This window comes from Nymphalis io, chromosome 6 (assembly GCF_905147045.1).
Source record: "Nymphalis io chromosome 6, ilAglIoxx1.1, whole genome shotgun sequence".
NCBI classification, from domain to species: Eukaryota; Metazoa; Arthropoda; class Insecta; order Lepidoptera; family Nymphalidae; genus Nymphalis; species Nymphalis io.
The window spans coordinates 9,106,181-9,127,122 of record NC_065893.1 but is presented as its reverse complement, the minus strand read 5'-3'; the positions used below and the strand labels follow the sequence as shown (position 1 = coordinate 9,127,122).

The following is a 20,942-nucleotide window of genomic DNA, read 5'->3' as shown; positions in this document are numbered from 1 at the left end:
TCTTAATTAATCCCCCACTTGAAATGTACAAAATTATACCGGTTATACAAAGATATTTCAAAAATTCCGCAATGAACCTAGTCTTTCCAAATTAGAAGTTGAAAACGTTAAGGATTACCTAAAGCAACAAGAAATTATTAAGAACTATCATGAAGGCAAGACGAACCATAGAGGCATTAATGAATGTTGTTTAGCTCTGTCTAAACGTTATTTCTGGCCAAAAATGAAAAACCAAGTGACAAAATTCATTAATGAGTGTCTTATTTGCGGTCAGGCAAAATATGACCGAAATCCTGTAAGACCTAGATATGAAATTGTACCACCGCCTACCAAGCCTATGGAAGTTGTACACTTGGATCTATTCAGCGTAGATAGTAACAAGTACCTAACAATTATCGATGCATTCTCGAAATATGCACAGGCTTTATTAAAGTTCTCTTCCCATCATGGTATGGCTCTTAAATACATTACGGATAATGGCCCTGAATTTACAAATCAACTATTTTCTGAATTCACTAAATTACACAAAATTGAACATCATAGAATATGCCCCAATACACCCAATGAAAATGGAATGATAGAACGCTTTCATAATACCCTACTCGAACACTTGCGTATCTTAAAATTAGAACACCGCAATGAATCCGTTACCAACCTTATGACGTACGCTGTAATGGCTTATAATAGTTCAATCCATTCTTTCACGAAATGTCGCCCAATAGAAATAATTACTGGTCATTTAGATCCGCGAGATCCTTTAGACATGAATATAACAGACCACCTATTGCAGGAATATATACTAGATCACCGTAAGCGAATGTTAAAGGTATACGAAATCATTAATGAAACCGCCCTTCAGCGTCGTACTGAAATAACCGAGAACATTAATAGAAATCGCGAGCCTGAGCAAACATATGCACCTGATCAACGAATCTATGTCAGAAATCCCCTAGCTAATAGACAGAAATTAGCTGCCCGCTATACGAACGATACGGTTGTAACAGATTTACCTATACATATTTATACAAAGAGAAAGAGAGGACCCGTACCCAAGTCGCGCCTGAAACGGGTACCTAATAGTGCTCGTTTGTTACAGGATACAGAAAACACTACTCGCATTAATGCTGGCTCAGGTCCTGAAGCTGGGTCAAGCAGACGTGATAACACTTGAAAGCTTAAAAAATGGACCGGGTATTCTCCCCTTCAACCTAGGACCCACTAGAATAATTTCCCATTTCCATTCTTTTGTTCAAATTATAAATTTAAATAATGTGCGAAATAGGTTAGAATCCGTTCGAGAGAAGTTAAGCAATCTAGCACCTGACTTAAATAATAAAACGTCGTTACTTTACGCTCCGCATATCAAATATCTTGCAACGAAATTAAATGACATGTCAGAGCAACTGGAAAACGTTCAAAAAGAGGCCTCATTAACGGTCTTGGTTCCATAATCAAAAGTATCTCCGGAAATTTAGATTATACGGACGCACTAAAGTACGAAAATGCCATTGCTATTCTACAAAAGAATGAAAATAACTTAGCCATTGAAATAAATCATCAAATAAGTTTAAGCAAGCAGTGGGCATCTCAGAGTTCAAATGTTACAGATAGGATAGTAGAAAACCAGAGGAAAATAGAGAACATTATTAAAACCATCTTAGATAATGATGTTAGGAAAGAAGAAGATGCAATTAAGTATTTTCATTTAGCCCAGCTACTTACAATACTAGGTGATGACATAGACAATTTGTCACAAGAGTTGTCAAAACTACAGAATCTATTGGCATTCATAAGAGCTAAAAGCATCCATTATTCCGTTCTCGATTACGACACTTATATAGTTATGTTAAATAAACTAAAAGGTTTATACAATTCAAATGTAGTGCTAGATATTAATTTTAGGGAATATTTAGATCTATTAAGATTAGGATATTATTATAAAGATAATGATATAATCTTGGTAATTAAGTTTCCAATCATGAATCCCAATAACTACATCCTTTACAAATTGTCCTTAGCCCCTAATAGTAATGATAAAATTATAATCCCTACCTATCCATACGTAGCAATTCACGAGAAAGATCTACTGTATATAGAGACAGAATGTCCGAAGTACAGTCACGGTCATCTTTGCGAGGACAACTTAAACCGACACTATGGAGAGCAAACGAGCTGCATTCAACATCTTATACTCCAGCAACATATCCATGAAACCTGTCGGGTTACTCCAGTAATCTTATCTTCTCAAGCCATGGAACAATTGGATGATCGTCACTATGTTCTGAGCTTTCCCAACTTAACGAAAGTTCATTTAACCTGTTCTCAAGATCAATACAAAAACCTTCTCGGAAGCTATCTAGCTGAAATACCTAAAGGGTGTGCTCTACAAACGTCCATCTTCACCATCACTAACCACCATGATCAAGTAAAAGGACAAGTTTTGAAAATGTTGAATATAGAATATAGTAATGAAGATCCATACAAAGCGACAGCGAAGAACATCTTGAAATTGAACAGTATAGATTTGACTCACTTACATTCAACCAATACCAGGATTGCCTCTCAAGAACCAGTGACTTTGGAATTGTCGAACTTAGACACGCTCTATCACACGACTATACCTGTCTACCTACTCATCGGTGCATCAGTACTCACTATTAGCATCGTCCTCATTCGTCGCAAATGTATGCTTTCAAAGAATACTAACCAGAAGGAAAATGAGGCAACCAGAACACAAGAAGTCCAGGACAGCCCCAGAGATCCTATGTCTCTATCAGCACTATTTTCGACAAAAGTCTCCAAATAGCTGCTGATCCTGCGGAGGGAGTTGTTAAGAAATAATCGCAAGACCTCCCCGAACATCGAGCGCTACCAAGAAATACCATACCGTGAGAAATAATCACACCATGCATTCCTTGAAGCTACCACCTTGTTGCCAGCGTCGCTGCTTTGTTTCGCAAGACCTCCCGAACATCGAGTGCTACCAAGAATTACCATACCGTGGGGACCATTCAGTGATTCACCGATTTCGTTATAAATATGTAATTCAGACTACAGATCTTCACTTTTTGTTCTGATATCGAACAGACTGTCACGTATTAGAAATTAGAAATAATTAATTGTTAAATTTAATTACTTAAATAAACGTATAAGTTAAATTCGTTCGGTTTCATTCTGCATCCTCAACGGCAGCCCAACGTAATTAATAAAAAATAAAACGAAGTAAACAGGATTGTATTTATCAAGGCAATATACAGAAAATTTAAATATAGTACAGTACAGTAACAGTCTGTGAATGTCCCACTGCTGAGCTAAGGCCTCCTCTCCCTTTTGAGGAAAAGGTTTGGAGCTTATTCCACCACGCTGCTCCAATGCGGGTTGGTAGAATACACATGTCTAATTTCATTGAAATTATGCCACATGCAAGTTTCCTTACGATGTTTTCCTTGATCGTCAAGCACGAGATGAATTATAATCACAAATTAAGCACATGATAATCATCGATCGTTGGTTAAGATTCACGCGTTCTAACCACTAGGCCATCTCGGCTTCTAACCACTAGGCCATCTTGGCTTCGACAGTAATATATAATGCGAGCTAAGTGCTTTTTGAATACTAGATAAACAATTAAAACTTTCATATTAATCATATTAGTACTTGAAACATATTATTAAACCTATCGAAAGTTTTAAATTTGTTTATTTTTTTTACTACTGTGAGAGATTGAATTCGCAACATCGATTTTTTTATAATCGTCCAGAAATAATAAAACATCTACATTGATGTAAATTACCACATAGAAAACCAATTATTTTATAGTCAACGACCAACGCCAATCAACTTTGAAACAGTACATTATTTCAATGGTAAATAATAAAAAACTACTTTGTATAAATAGCTTTGAACTATGAGTAGTACAATATTTAAAATGGTATCTGTTATTATAAATGACACTACAATATTTCGAAGTGCGGTCTAACCTTAGAACTGACGTAAAAATTGAATAGACCAGCCGCACGTGATCGCTCCATAACCAACAAGGCATAAAAAATAAAATAAACCGTTGGATATGACAACGGTTCATAATATAACACCAGTAAATTTTGACATTCATTAATATCAGTAAATAGATAGGCAGTACACTAATATGAGGCTTATTACTAAATAACCTTATTATCCTTTTGTGATAATTCAATGATAATTCATCAACTAAATAATCATTATAATTAAATAATCAACCACAGCTTGCAGACTAGCGGCATTTCCAACCTGCTGTACCGCCTGCTATCGTGCCTATCGTTATGTAACAGATAAGCGTCATTGCTCGCAGCAAAGCGATGGCGCTTTACAATGATCGTCGTCGTCAACAGAATATCAAATTAAATTCTTAGGTACCAGACACTGACATCTCCCCATGGCGGCTCCATCGGGACTCAAGTTTCTTGTTACTATATATGTTAGGTGTCGTAGGAACATTCGGCCGATACTCCCTGGGTCCTCGTCTTCTATTTTCTACTGAGAAGAATTAGTTCCCACATCGTTAACTTATTTAGAACTTTTTCTACATAGGCACTCTAATACATAAACTTTTCCACCATAAAAAGTATTTGTTAATAAAATATTATCATATTGTTATATTATATTTCATATGCTTTGTTATATATGCTATTTTATATATTCCGTACTTATTTAATTAAATAGAATTAAAAACTACGCTTAATGTCATGTCTTAGATCAACACAATTATATTAAAATATAACAACAAAAATCGTCATATAAACTGAAACATTCATTTAAGTTGTCTAAATTAGATTTGGTTCACGAAACCGCACCAAAACTTTTGTAAAAAAAATACTCACGAGGGAAAACAGCGGGAATTAGTTAATGTAGCATAAGTGGGTACTTATTTTTCAAGATAATCCCACGAAAATTCTATATTCGTCGTAAAATAAAGCTTTTATTATTTTCAATATTAAATTAAGTATCGTTATTTTTTTTTTGATTCCTAGATCCACGACGTTCATGCTTTTAAAAGATTTATGTCCTTTTAGTGGTATTTTGTTCTAATTCTTATAGAGAGCGCTTCGCGGTTGCCTGTAATCGAAATGTGAATTTGAAAAATTAAACTCGCAACTGAAATCTATAATATTGAATATGTTGTTGTAATAGTGGACCTGATTGTAAGCCTAAGTGCAGAGGCTCAACCAATACGTTCTGTTTGGTTATAAATTGAATAAAATAGTTGAGACTTCAAAATTTCTGAAAATTTTTAGTATTTCAAATAAAAGGGCATTGGGAAATTTACTGGATGTTACTTTGGGACGTTTTGCTATTAGTCGCTCATCGCCTTACGGCAAACAAGGCGACGAGCGTGAACGGCGACGCGCGGTCACGCCATATGAAATTACCGCACTGGTACTTCGCTAATTGCTAGATTGGCTTGTTGTTCAGTTCACTTTATCGCAAAACTACATATCATAATGACAAACGAAATTATATTAAAATATAAATGATTATAGATTATTGAATAATTTGGAAAGTTATGCAATATGCTAAAATAACCATTTACATAGTTTTCGAATAAAGTACTTTGTTTGTATATAAAAAAGAGCACAGTCCCTACAGCATAAAATACTCTTACGTTCTGTATATTTGTTTTGGTTAATTTATGCCAAAAGCCAATTATCTGAAATTAAAGAAGCACACATTATTCATATCCTAAGACAAACATACGTTACTTTTATAAATAAAGTATAACGATACAATTATTTGTATCATCCGTATCTTTTGTTGTGAACTTTAATGAATAAATGCAAATGCCCATTCAGTATCTACGTTTATTTTAAACTGTAACAAATTCAAAGGTAGCATTGTGATTAAGTCCGTAGACGTTAAGTAACATAAAGCCAAGGTTTAAGAGCGAGCAGCTGTGTTACGGGAATTGTAAGTGTTCGTTTAATAATTTCCTATTAGTGAAATTTATTCATAATAAAGTGTGATTGTTGTATAATAGCTAATATTTTAACTTAACATTCTATAAGTTTTTCATAATATTTTTTCGAATGTGTACAATCATTCTGTGTTTTCAAACTTTATCAATATTTGGATACATCGGTTGTAAAATCGAATTAAATTTATACACCGTATTAAAAAGTATTGAAATAGTACTAAATAATTATATCTTCTTACTAAATTAACTAAATATATAATTATAATTTTAAAGGTAACAATGATGCATTTTACTCTCGAACAAGTTGAAAATATAGCTGCTCTTATCGCAGTGAAGCGACTTCGATTTCCTGTTGAAGTAAATATTTACACCGTCGGAAATATTTGTCGTGGTGCGACGTAATATTTGAGACAAGTTTATACATTGTATACAAATTACATACAACCTGAACATATTATTTATTCTTTATCTAATTTATAATTTCATCTATTTAAAGTTTAACAAATCTTCATGATTTAATTAATTTAACTTTATATAAAACAATTTACTTTTGTTTTTATAGCATTATCAGCAATTGAATTACTATTTAAACTTAACATTTTCATTAGAGCCTTAAAATATACATTATTTAACCTTTTGATTGATTTAGAATATAAAACAATCGAACTTAAATTAAGAGTACATACGTATACGATTTAAAAAATAGGCTTTTATTTAAATGTTCTAAAACGATAAACTAAACTTCAAAGTTAATAAAAACCATATTTCTTTTACTTTTTAAAATTTTATGTGAGAAAAAAATATATAGTCTCGGGGATTGCAGGTATCACGACCACGTGTGTTCGTAACGCCGATACTACCCCAGGAAAATATGTGCCTGATAGAATTGTAGGCGAATAATCTGCATTAGCTTAGGGTAGATCACAGCATATAGCGAATTATAAATACATTGGGACAAACGGCGTTTAAATAAATGAGACGATCATTTTTTTTTTTTTTTATAGAATAGGAAGGCGGACGAGCATATGGGCCACCTGATGGTAAGTGGTCACCAACGCTCTTAGACATTGGCATTGTAAGAAATGTCAACCATCGCTTACATATCCAATGCGCCACCAACCTTGGGAACTAAGATTTTATGTCCCTTGTGCCTGTAATTACACTGGCTCACTCACCCTTCAAACCGGAACACAACAATATCAAGTATTGCTGTTTTGCGGTAGAATATCTGATGAGTGGGTGGTACCTACCCAGACGAGCTTGCACAAAGCCCTACCACCAGTACATTTACAGATCATGAATGTCTCTGTCGGATAGCTGGATGCTTACGCGGCGAAGCCAGCTTGTGGCCAAACGAATGTGTCACTGCTTGAGTTAAAGTCGTTATGTCCGTGTAATTTTGATGTTGATGACGGTCCTTTCAAAGACATAAATTCTATGTCATGCAAACGAATGGGTCTATGAGTGAGTATTAGTTAAGAAGTCATGCAAACGCTTCTTGTTCTATTACTTTTTAACAGGCATTGACATGTTCGGCCATTGAGGTACTTGCATTGTGCTGCTAAAAAGAAAAACCACAACGTCATTTTAATAAAATTAAAACCATTAAAATGTTTAATATTATGTTACAGACGGGATTTAACCATTCATTAAATTAAAAAAACTTAAACTATATTTATATAAAAAATTAACAACTTATATTTCTATTTATATAAAAACATTAATATAACGCAATAATAAAAGCGAGTCTTACATTTATGAACTCTAAGTAGATTGTAAGCGATCCTCATAAAACTTCAACAATACTTTGTCGTATGACTGGTAGCGGATCAGTTCAGGGTTGTAAGCGCGCAGCATTTACGAAGTAAGAGCAGCGACACTTCAAGCCTGCGACTTGGAGATAAGTCACGTATTCATTACACGAACTTTGACTAAACCTGTTTTAAGCTAGAACACATACGGACATGTGAATGATTTTGTATACAATGGGATATAATAAGAACGTCTTATTTGAATTTTTATTTTTAATTTTAATTGAATGAAAAATTTACAACGTTCATTGTTTATCAGCTTATCGAGCTATCAAAGAAAATTTAAAAAAACATGATCTCATATAAATTTATTTATGAATTTGAATTTTATTAAAATAACACTCTTCACTTCATCACTTCACTTCGTTTCCAAATGTAGCTTGTAAATTGATTTAAAATCTAGAATAGTAGAATTATCATAAATAGAAATAGGACTAGGAAGAAAAGCATTGCCTTAACAAAGAGGCTACCTACGTACAGAGTTTAGAAATGGGAATTCTAAAGCATAAAATCAAACGACAGTCCGGTTTTGATTTTAATATTATCGATATACTACAGTTACTTTTGTAAATTGAATAAAGTTAATTCATTCATTTTATTCATTAAAAATCAAATTTGTAATATACAAAGATCGCAAAAAAGTTATTTAATTATTTATCAATATTTACCAACATTTCACATAAAAATATGATGGTGCTGTAAGTCTAGTCTAGTCTAGTACAAGAAAAGGAAAACCACACATATTGAATATTCTTCATCATAAAAAGACCACCTAAATAATAATCAAATATATTAAATAATAAATGAAATAGATGGAATGGAATAACGAAATTTGTGGTTATAAAATAATTACGTGATTACTTAAAGATAGGAAAATTTTACATTATACCAATCTTCTTCTTCGAGTGCCACTCCGACTAGCGAAGGTTGGCAGTCAGCTTTAAATGCTCCTTCTTGTCCTTCGCGATTCCCGTCCATTCACGGATGTTGCACAGCCAAGACTTTTTTCTGCGCCCAACAACCTTCCGGCAACTTTTCCCATCATAATCAGTTGCAAAAGTTCATATCTTTCATGCCTAAGCACGTGTCCGAGATATGCAACTTTTCTCTTCTTGACAGTCTCCATAAGTTGCCGTTTTTGGTTGACGCGTGCAGAACTTCCACGTTCGAGACCTTTTGAGTCCAACTAATGGCCAACATACGTCTATAAACCCACATCTCGAAAGCTTCTATACGTTTTTTGAGGTCTTCTTTAATTGTCCACGCCTCGCATCCGTAAAGAAGTATAGGCCAGATGTAACAATGTAGGAGTCGTATGCGCACAGGGATCTTAAGTCTGCGATTGCAGAGAGAAACTTTTTTCAACGTGCAGAAGGCACTTCGAGCTATTTTGATGCGAGTCTTTACCTCTTGTTCACAGCTCCAGGTGTCATTAAGCCATGTCCCCAGACATTTGTACTTGCGCACCCTCTCAATTTTTTGGCCTGCTACAATGATAGCAATGTCATCGAAGCTATGTTTAGATAACACCATGATCTTCGTTTTTGATAGGTTCATCCTCAGACCAGCGTTTTCACCGCACTTATTAACACGGCTCATAATTAATTGCAGCTCTTCAGGAGATGATGCTATTAGGACTGTATCGTCAGCGTATCTGATGTTGTTAATATACCGGCCATTTATTTTGACTCCACATTCTTGGCCTTCAATTGCTTCTGCTATTATTTGTTCCGAGTACAAATTAAATAGCGTGGGTGATAATATACAGCCCTGTCTTATATATTATTATACCAATGACCGATTAATTATTATTTGGTAAGATTTTTAATGAAAATGAACTGCTGCTTACAAAAGTAGATGGATCTCTAAAGGGGTTTGACAAAACCATTTTTTTCAATCTATTTTATTCAGTACTTGACTTTCATGAAGCAACAGCCAATACTTGGACGTTGGTCATGGTGATCACCAATATATTTAAAAATTAATTAATTAAGTTGTATTAAAATACTTTTATAAAAACATACTATGTTTTTTTTTTAATTTTGTATAATTTTAAAACTTCTTATCGAATTCTAAAACTAAAACAAAAAAATAATTGTAACCATATAAATTAGGTACTGATATTTTAATACAATTAAAATTTACTATATGGACTAAAGGTGCCTCGAAACTTTTGTTCTCTTCTAAAAGGGGCGATTGTCCACAAACTATTTAATAAAGCCACGTTAAATATAAGGTAATATGAGAACATGTGTGTCGTTTTAATATAATTGCTAATACTTAGGTAGCGCTGACCATAAATCGTTCTCTGCCTCTGTAGTCTGGCATTGAGACAGACGGCCGCTGCTAGCTCATTACTGAAAATACGAGTATTCATTTTTCATGACCTTTTTTAACAGGCTCTATTTAAGTTTTCTAACATCATATGTTTGACCCTTTCAAGGTATCATTTTCTGAACCATTCGGCTTATTTAATGAAATCTGACATTATAATCAAATCATTTTAGAAGATATCTCAAATACATCTATTTGTATATAAATATGTGGTGTTTACATTTTACGTCATTATGTTCACAATAGTAGATTGTGGGTGAAGCACAATTAAGCACGAGATTGGATTTTAATGGAAGTAAATTAAAGTGGTTCAACATAGAAACAAAACGACATGGATTAATTTATTTAGTATTTAACACAATAATGATGTTAAAGTAAGGATTTAAAAAACCAATCATCAAACCTTTTTGAAAACTTAAATTAATAATTATTTCTCCGAATACATATTTAGTTAATTTACAGCAGAAATAGCAGAAAATACCAAGTGGATGAAAAACGTGGCTCTTAACCGTAGATCGCAGGTTTAAATCTCGTTAAGCACTACAAAGCTTTCTTGTGTTTTTCACAATAATTCATCTAATGCCACTCCACCAACCCACTACCATACCATTGGAGCAGCGTTGCGTTACCAGAAATCAAAACTAAACTTAGGACCAAAAAACTACTTAGTAAATCGATTTTAATTAAAACACGGTTGCTTTACATCAAAATAATGCATCATATCTAGAATTTCTATGTATACTCGTATAATTGTTGAACTCTTGAACTTTTTAATTTTTTTATTAAATAATTCTTAAATATGAGACATGCTCATAATAACAAGAAACGAGTGAGAATATTTTACATCGTTAATTCTAGAAACCATTAAAGTATTAATGATTGTAATAATGGATAGATAATATTATATTAACTACAAATAATATAATCTCCAGTTTATTTATAGAATACACAATCCTAATACATTTTCCTATAATTAAATTAATATTTTTAAGTAAGTCATCAAAACTTAAATATATTTATCTAATTCATAAAAAACTTCTGTAATATATACTTTAACTAATATTATGAATCTGAAAGTAGCTGTCTGTTCCGCTTTTACGGTTAAGCCACTGAATCGATTTTGATAATATTTGATATGAAGCCAGATTTCAACTCAAAGAAGGACAATGCGCATCCTCGAAATGCGAGTGAAGCGCGGGCATAAAACTAGTAGATAATAATTTCTGAATTATCTTAGGCTTTATAGTATAGCCAGTATACGCTCCCGGCTTTGCCCGCATTTGAGAGGGGGCAGGTCTTATGACCCCTTCTACTTTTTAGTAGATAGACAACATAGTTGTAAAATTTCTTGATGATAGGTTTAGTATTTCAATCGTAAAAGCGTAATAAATAAATAAACTCACTTTCGCATTTATAATATTAGTTAGGTTTATGAAGTGAAGATGATTTATTTATTTTTTTTATATGCGCCGGGTGGCAAATGACTACTCCACCTGATGGTAAGTGGTAGTAGAGTCCAAACGCGACGACGACCAGTACAGTCGGGAAGAATGTTCTGTACTAGCCGTCCCCGCCTTGCCGGCCCGCAAGATGCCTCTTCACGCCTCGTTTGAAGGAACCCGGGTTGTAAGAGGAGGGGAACACGTGAGCTGGTAAGGAATTCCATTTATTGGTAGTGCGACAAAGAAAGGAGTTGCTAAATTTCTTTGTGCGCGATGGAATTGATGTCACAGTTAGGCGGTGACATCGAGAACCAGCTCGCGTGGAGTTAAGAAGGAAGGGGGAAGCAGGAATTAGAGATAATAATTCCTCAGAGCACTCGCCGTGATACAGTCGATAGAAAGCGCTCAGTGCTGCTATCTCGCGACGCAATTGTAAAGGTTCAAGGGTGTTTGTGACCTTTACGTCGCCAATAATGCGTACTGCACGTCGCTGCAACCGGTCCAAGGCCTCCAGTAGGTACTTAGCGGAGCCATCCCAAAGGTGCGAACAATATTCAACGCAAGACCGTACCTGTGTTTTGTATAACAGGCACAGTTGTTGTGGCATGAAAAAACGCCGCACCTTGTTCAGAACTCCGAGTTTCCGTGAGGCTGTTTTTATAATAGCCTCGATGTAATCCCTTGGACTAAGGTCGCAGCGAACGTCCATCCCCAGCATGACGATTTTTCATCATGGATCATGGGAAACTTTTTTACTGTGAGAGCGCTACTTGTGTTTTCTTGACATTAAACTAAACAAGATTATCAGAACCTCATTTGGCGATGAGCTCTAACGTCCTATCGAGTTCAATGACAAGATTCTCCCGCCTCTCCTCAGTTTCCGCCCGCCCAGCCACTGCGCGTCCGTGGTATCCACCATGCACTTCACTATCGTCTGCATAGCAATGTATGTTCCCAAGAGAGAGCATATCATTGATATGCAAAATAAAGAGTGTGGGAGATAGCACAGATCCCTGGGGGACCCCAGCATTCACTACATATAATTATGAAGCGCAACCATCTACTAAAACACGAAGGCTACGCTTGTGTAGGAAGCTGGCAATCCAGGTGCATAGCTGAGCAGGCAGACCATATGCCGGTAGCTTGGAGAGAAGACTTCTGTACCTGACCCTGTCGAAAGCCTTGGAGATATCGAGGCTGACAGCCAACGTATTAGTAATGCTGTAAAGATAAAGGGACAAAAAATAACCTGTGAATAATTCGTATGCTCGCACACCTTTTTTTTCACGTAGTGGAAACCTTCAGAAAGGTACCCGGGTCTCTTAGGGGGCAGTCGAGGGATTCTTACCCACTGAAACCACTACAATGGCCCTCCTTGGCACGGATCGGAGACTGCGGGATCCTTCTCCTCAGCAGTTTATGGAACCAAAACCAGATCTTATCGACGACGATGTTCAACCCGAGCTCGGCGAGCTCTTTGGTCCTCTCAAAACTCCCCAATGCCAGCACCAACGTGTCCTCTGCATAACAAACGACGCTGACACTTTCAGGGAAAGTGACGCGCAGAACTGAGTCGCACGCGAGGTTCCACAACAGAGGCCACAAAACAGACCCTTGACCCCACAGCACACCTCTCTCCGGATGCTCGCATATCTAAAGCAACGGGTTCACCGACAGTTTGTATATAGAATTAATATGAATCTTATGAACTTTCCAAGGTTGAAAAACATATTTTTAAACATAAACTCGTATTTAATTTTTGTGTAAAAACAGAAATAAAATAAATATACTTTATTGTCAGCAGCTTGAAAAATGAGCAAAATTTCAGCTCTATTGGTTTTGTGGAATTGTTTCAAAATTCATCTGCAAGAATTGCAGTAACACTGCATATACAGTACAGCACATTCGGTAACGAGAAAAGTGAAATAAAACCTATTAAAATAACTTTTTAATAGGTTTTATTTAACTTTTTATTTACCTATACAACATTAATATAAGCAAAATTACTTTGAACCTTTATTGGAAAACACTTTTATTGATAAAAACAGGTATGTAATAGTAACAAACAAATCCATCATCAAGATTGAAAACATTCTAACTGTAAAAAAGTTTAGTAGGGCGAAATAGAGAGAAGGTAAAATATACTAAATTGTAAATAAAATCCCTTCTTAAGTTTTATAATCTGCTTCTGTACAATGTTACTACAAATGCTGCAAATTTGCAGGTAACATAATAATTAAGTCTCTGATGGAAGCGCCGGAACATAAAGCTAAGGTTTACCTGCACCCAGCTGCGCCTCGGGAGTTGTAAGCTTCGATTAATAATTAAGTAGTATAAATTAAATAGTGTTTCTAGAAGCTGAATTTTTAGATAAATTTTCATAAAAAGTAATATTTTTTTTATGTAAATCACATAAAAAGGCGCATATAAGACGAATTATCGTGTTTTGAATGATTATCGCAAATAAAATGTGAAAAGGCAAATATGGCATTATTTACCTTTTAGTTCAAATCGGTCAAAACAAATTAAATCACAAACGTTCAAGGAAAACGATTTGAATATAATATTATTTTCTATGCCATTAAAGTATAAATGAATAATATGGTAGAGTTTTAAAGAAAGTATTTTACTATAATCAACTGAACTATTCCCCTTTCATCAAACGAAATAATTACACAAAAAGACCCTCGATTTCATAAGCACTTTGTACCGAGTACTAATAGTTTATTGAAAATTATTCTTTATGTTTAAAGCCGTAAGAACCATAGGTGTTCTTAGTCGCTTAGTGTACAAGTCAGAGCTCAAGGCGATGCGGCAAACGCTATTTGGAACTAAAAATTATGACCCAGAAAATGTTGAGGGCTGGTATATAATAAAAGACAAGAATTCTCAGCAAATTGTCACTCTTAGTAGCAGCGACAACTACTATGTTAAGCTACCTTGTTACATATTGTTTCATAAATTGCCATATCTTTAAAATTTCAACATTATTTTTTCAATATCAAAAACATATTTCGTTGTACAATAATAATAATACATTTCTTTACTTGCTAAATTCATTACTTAAAACAACTAACATTCGTGTTTGATATTAAGATACTAGAAAAACGTAATTACCATTTTTTTATAGGAAACAATCTACTTATATATTTATTTTGTTTTTGAAGGAAGTTAATGCTGGAATTCCAACATAAAAAATGTTAACTTTAACGGAAGTATCCGACGAAGAATATCAAGAATATGCAACAGGAATAATTGATCCACAAATATTTTACAAGCATTTTTACGAGCTTTTAAAATTTTTTCAAGTACTGGACGCTCCGATTCCAAAATGGACGTAAGTAGCTGCAATAACACTTCATATCTTTCAAAATTTTCTAAAATTTTTATTAAATTTTAATAAATTCTCTAATGGTCTATAATATTTTTTTCTAGATATTTGGCTAAAATTCTCATGGTGCTTTGTGCTATTTCTGCTCAAAGTCTTCTATCGTTGAGTATCTATCATGGTGTTGACAATTTTGATTTATCATTCACAACAGAAGCAGGAACTTACTTTATTGTGATGTCATACAAGCTACTGATACTCGCTTGTACGAAATTAAATATTGAGAGCTACCATAGTTTACAACGTAGTATTAACGAGGATTTTATGTTTGTATGTAATAAGGGTGAAAAATATAGGTAAAAATTATAAATGTTAGCAAATATTTAAAATTGATATTAATGAGATTTTTTATTAATATGATTAGTTTTTTTACGTATATTTAACTACAAGAAAAAGGAGTTCATCCTACAAGTACCTTGCCTTTATATGTCTGAATCATTCATGGAAACATGTGACTGTGAAAAATAATTAAAAACAAGCATTTTCCATATAGAAACGAATAAAAATTATTATCCAAGATTATATTGTCACAAACACTAAAAGTATATGCCAATTTCCTTATTGAGCGGTTACTTGGAACTAATGCTTAAATAGATTTGTAAAATTTGACCCACTAATATTGACAAATAAAGCCAAATCAAAAATTAAGATTTATTAAATATTAAATATAATAAATATATTTTTTAGGAAGTTTTTTTTTTACAACCAAATACAAACACGTAAAATATGCAAGTTGGCGATGATTTTTACGGTTGGTATAGGTGTGTGCATGATAGCCATAGCTATAATTTCGCTTGTATACTATTTGTTAACTCATGATCATGGTAAAGGAAACAGACCACTTCTTTTTCCATTCTGGGCCTTTGATACTGATTTCGGAGCGACGCCCACATACGAAATTGCGTTTATATTTTCAAATACGTGTGTTAGTGCGTATGCATTCAATTATATTTGTAAGTATCAATATCTTTGTCTCCAGCTTTATTTTATGTGAAAATAAATATACAGAGCGTTCTTTACATTTCGTATGTTATTGTATATTGTAATTTTAATTTAATGTTTTTGGTCTCATTTAGTCATGGTTATAACTCAAATAATATGGATCAGAGAGATAGCGGTCAAAGCCGATATTGTTATATTATGTATCCACGACCTACTGGACGGAATATACCCAACTAGTGATAATAATGAGAAAATGTATTTCGATATGCTAATAAAAAATCGTATGAAGAAAATTATCAAGCATCATCACTCAATGATTACGTAAGAATCCATTAATTGTATATATTATGTATTATGATTTAAAAATCAATTACATTTTTTTTAGCATAGGCAGGCGGTCAAGCATATGGGCCACCTGATGGTATATAGACATTGGCATTGTAAGAAATGTTAACCATTGCTTACATCGTCAATGCGCTACCAACCTTCAGAACTAAGAGGTTATGTTCCTTGTGCCTGTAATTACACCGGCTCACCCACCCTTCAAACCGAAACTCAACAATACCAAGTACTGCTGCTTTGCGGTAGAATATCTGATGAGCGGGTGGTACCTACCCAGATGAGCTGGCACAAAGCTATACCACCATTAATCTTTAGGCCATTAACCTTAAAACAGTGGTTTATTCTAAAGTTTAATTGATTTTCAGCAAGTGTGAATTTGTGTTTGCATATTTTAAGCCTCTGCTATGTTCTACTCGACTCTTCCCAGTATGCTAACCTTTTAAATATAGCACATCGCTTAAAAGTAGCCTGCAAAAATTAACTTTGTTTAAATTTTTAAAAGGAGTAAATGTACTGGTTGTTTCAATCGTGTAACTAGAGTATACTTTACTTTTTTATAGCTTGATGGAAGATTATGCCAAAGTTTATAAGAAACTGCTGTTGTTCGAACAAAAAATTACCGCTCCCGTTGTTTGTCTGAGTGCTTACTCTGCGACTGAGGTTACGTGTTTACTATAATATTATATCATTTTTAAGCGTTTTGTTATTATTTTAAATGTATCTTGAAATATGTTTTATATATTATATTGTAACATTTTTATTTATTTTTTAGAAATTGGAAATGGGAGAATTGAATGCAATTTTGATGGTTCTCTGCATTGGGGCAACAGTCTTAACTTTTGTACCGAGTTATTTATGCACTTACCTGTCAATGAAGGTAAATGGTAGTATTTTACAATTACAAACGCATTTAACACATAAAATGATCAATATTTAAATATAAAAATCATTCTAATTTGCACCTACATCTGTTGACTTAGGAACTACCAATTGCACAACGCGTCTCACGTTACAATAAGGTAGGTATTTCAGTTCAGGGCCTGTTTCATTGTAATTTTTATTATACCTTAAATTTGTATTTTATATATTATATCCATAGGTCTATGCGCAATCATGCTTTCTTGACTTTGAAATGACTCCCCAAGTCCTCGGACATCGACTGATCGAATTTTGTTCGTCTCGTCATCTAAAGGTCAATCGTCATTTAAAGGTCAATTACCACAAATATATTTTATGAAACATTAAAATGTTCGTCAACCATAGTATTGATTATAAAATCATGATAAGTCTGAAAAATTAAAATTATTAAAGAACATAAATAAAAGTTAAATAGTGTATAAACAAACTATACACCTTCATTTGTTTAATTGTTTATTGGTTGTATATATTGTTAAATAAATAATAAAACAAATAAATATAGGAAATAAAAACACTTAGAGGTATATTATCGACAACAGAAAAAAATGTTAAAGTATTAAAAAGCAGAAACGGTATCTGCCATATGTGAAAGGAGTATTGGACAAAGTTGGTTCTATATTGAATTAATTCATTCAAAGCTAGTTCACCTCTGCCTAATGCTGCGAAGCGTTTATATACAGTAAAGGACGGATTCCGTTTCAATCGCTGTACCTATAAGACCAACTGTAGTTGCGGCAGTTTCAACTAAGGTTAGCATACTGGGAAGAGTCGAGTAGAACATAGCAGAGGCTTAAAATATGCAAACACAAATTCACACTTGCTGAAAATCAATTGAACTTTAGAATAAATCACTGTTTTAAGCTTAAGGGCCTAAAGATTAATGGTGGTAGAGCTTTGTGCAAGCTCGTCTGGGTAGGTACCACCCACCCATCAGATATTCAACAGCCATACAGCAGTAATTGTTATTGTTGTGTTCCGGTTTGAAGGATGAGTGAGCCAGTCTAAAAACAGGCACAGGGGACATAACATCTTAGTTCCCAAGGTTGGTGGCGCATTGTTAATGTAAGCGATGGTTAACATTTCTTACAATGCTAATGTCTATGGCAATGGTGACCACTTACCATCAAGTGGCCCATATGCTCGTCCGCTTTCATATTCTGTAAAAAAAAAAGATTGAGTGACATGAAAAATGACACATAACATTTTCGAACCTGTTATTAGATAATACTTTTATTTATTTACTTTACAAAATACACTTACAAATTGAAGTTACAAGAATAACATTTGCGTGATCTTATACTGCACTAGTGTTGTGTGTTCGCAACATGAACATTATGAAAAATATAAATAATAAAACTGAAATGGTAGACGAAAAAAGCTCATAATATTTTTACTTAACATATGGCTCGTTCATTTTTTGCCCAGAGAATCGGAATTGCGATTTAAAGGGGAAATGCTGCTAGCATTCTGGCCACCATTCCACGCGGTCACGATTTCTACAGTAACTATTTTTAAGTTTTATTTGTATTTATTTAAGGCTTTAATGTAAATAAATGTTATTGAACACATGGAATGAAATAATATATCGTTTGCATAAACTGCACAAAGAGTAGAGATTCATTGGAATTAATAAAATATAACTAGTCCGCAATAAAGTCGCACTGTGTACGTTATAAAATGTTATCAGGACATGGTTATGTTTTAATGGTCCCTTAAATAGTATATATGAATCGCCACAGTACATACATTACAAATAAGTAAATATTTACAGTTATGTTTTATATATATAGTAGACAAGGTACATTTCTACGCAAAATACAACATGACTTTTTAAATTAAGTTAATTACACTTTTGTTTGTCTTCGCTCAGGTCAGCTCAATTTGCTACGCGTGTTGGGACATACCCTTTTGGAATGCTAATCCAGTGATACGACCATATCTAATACTTATCATGCAAAGATCTCTCAGACCTCTCCCACTCAACGCACCTGGCTTCGAAGAAGTGTCCGTACAAACATTTTCTAAAGTAAGTTTTCTCATTATTTCTACATTATTATTTATACACTCTCTAGGTTCTAAAATAAATTAAAAATAGTTACTGTACAAATCGTGACCGCGTGGAATGGTGACAAGAATGCTAGCAGCGTTTTCCCTTTAAATCGCTATTCCGATTCCTCCAGCCCTTTTTTCACCAGTAGCGGCAATAAGGCCGGGTGTAAAATTTTTATGAGTTTTTGCACTATTACTCCAAGGTCCAAGCGTTGCAACTGCAAACGGAACAAAAATATACCAATGCACCAAGAAGGCAAAGCGTAATTTTATTACTAAGTTGCACCTAACTTTATATACTAATTCCGTTACCGAATAAATATATTTTGTAGATAAAATGTCTGTGAAAAAAAAACCTTTATCAAACTGTTCTTTAATTTTAATTAAATCTTCGATAACATCATCCACTGTATATTAATATTCCAATGGATATTAATATTTTGGCTCTTAAAAGTCACAGATCTTATTACTTCTTGTTCTGACCTAGCAAAACCTTCCCATCAGTTACCCGTATTTTATCCTCTACGACTAAAATATTTTAAGGTGTTCATGTTAATTAAATTTATTTTAAAGAAATGAATTGCTTAGTTATTTCATCTTTACAGAAAATGGCGTCGGCGTATTCTTTTTTCAATATGCTGAGACAAGCAAATATATGAAAGCCTACACTGCTACACACTAAAGCACTACAATTTTTTATTGATAAAATGTTGCACATTTTCATTAGCTAACTGTAAAATTATTTATATTTAATTCAACGTTATTTTTATTTAAAAACATCAAAATAAAGCATTTAGGTTTTTTTCTTTTTGTTTTACTTTAATATATATTTTTGTGTGGTAGTGCTTATTAAAAGCCCACCTGGATAAGTACCACCCATTCAAAACATATTTCCCCATCTGCCCACCTTTTTTATTTAAAAAAAATATGTAAAGACAAAAAGCTTTTATATTTTAAATGATTTAATTAAATTCCTGACATATTTGATTTTAGAGAAGAATTCTATGACCTGGTGCTAAAAGAGCCAATATAAATAATTAAGTAATAAGAATATAAAAAATGACCAGATGTTGGTTGTTCTATTCAACATGCCTTTTTGCGTTTTGTTAACATACACGGTTTTAGTACAAATACATTTACTATTTTTTAAATGTGTTGACAAAGGTGGTAATATGGCTTACATTTTAGACAAAAATCTACTTTGGCTCTCTTAACACCAGGTTACAGAATTAATAATTGGTTTAGCAAGATGACCTTTACTGTGACAGTGCAAGTAAGTTTGAAAAGGTGAGTTTAAATCAGAATATTTAATACATAAGGTACGGCTTACGTACGAAGTGTACGAAAGCTCGTGTAGCTTACGTACACTGACTAATATATTTAAACACTTAAACGTTATACCAACTCCTAATATCCTGAGTCTCTTTGAGCGTATTATCTATATTCTATAAGTACATAAAGAAAAATGTTACTGACCGCTGTCTGTACGAGTACATATATATGAGTAAAACTATTATCGGGGGCTTTTATCAACGCAATAGAACCCAAAACAATGATTGTTAGAATTTTTGTCTGTTTGTCTGTGTGTTTGTGCACGCTAATTTTAGAAGCGGTTTAACAAATTTGAGTGCGATTTTCACTAATGGATTGTGGTAAACTTCTCTTAAAATAGTGTTTGTTTTATTAAAATCGGTTTTTAATAAAAAAGTTATATCTATGTATTATGATGATGATTGAAAGTTCATAGGAAAAAAAGGGAAAAAATG

The 20,942-nt window shown here is 33.6% G+C and overlaps 1 protein-coding gene across 1 annotated transcript; it reads left to right on the top strand.

The window, feature by feature from the left end:
* Positions 1–14,734: 14,734 nt before the first annotated feature.
* On the top strand, positions 14,735–19,835 carry LOC126769234 (odorant receptor 4-like). Its single transcript, XM_050487871.1, has 8 exons — positions 14,735–14,874; positions 14,973–15,221; positions 15,613–15,878; positions 16,002–16,188; positions 16,770–16,869; positions 16,982–17,086; positions 18,998–19,153; positions 19,782–19,835. The coding sequence occupies exons 1-8, from the start codon at positions 14,735–14,737 to the stop codon at positions 19,833–19,835; spliced, it is 1,257 nt and encodes a 418-aa protein (XP_050343828.1).
* Positions 19,836–20,942: the final 1,107 nt, after the last annotated feature.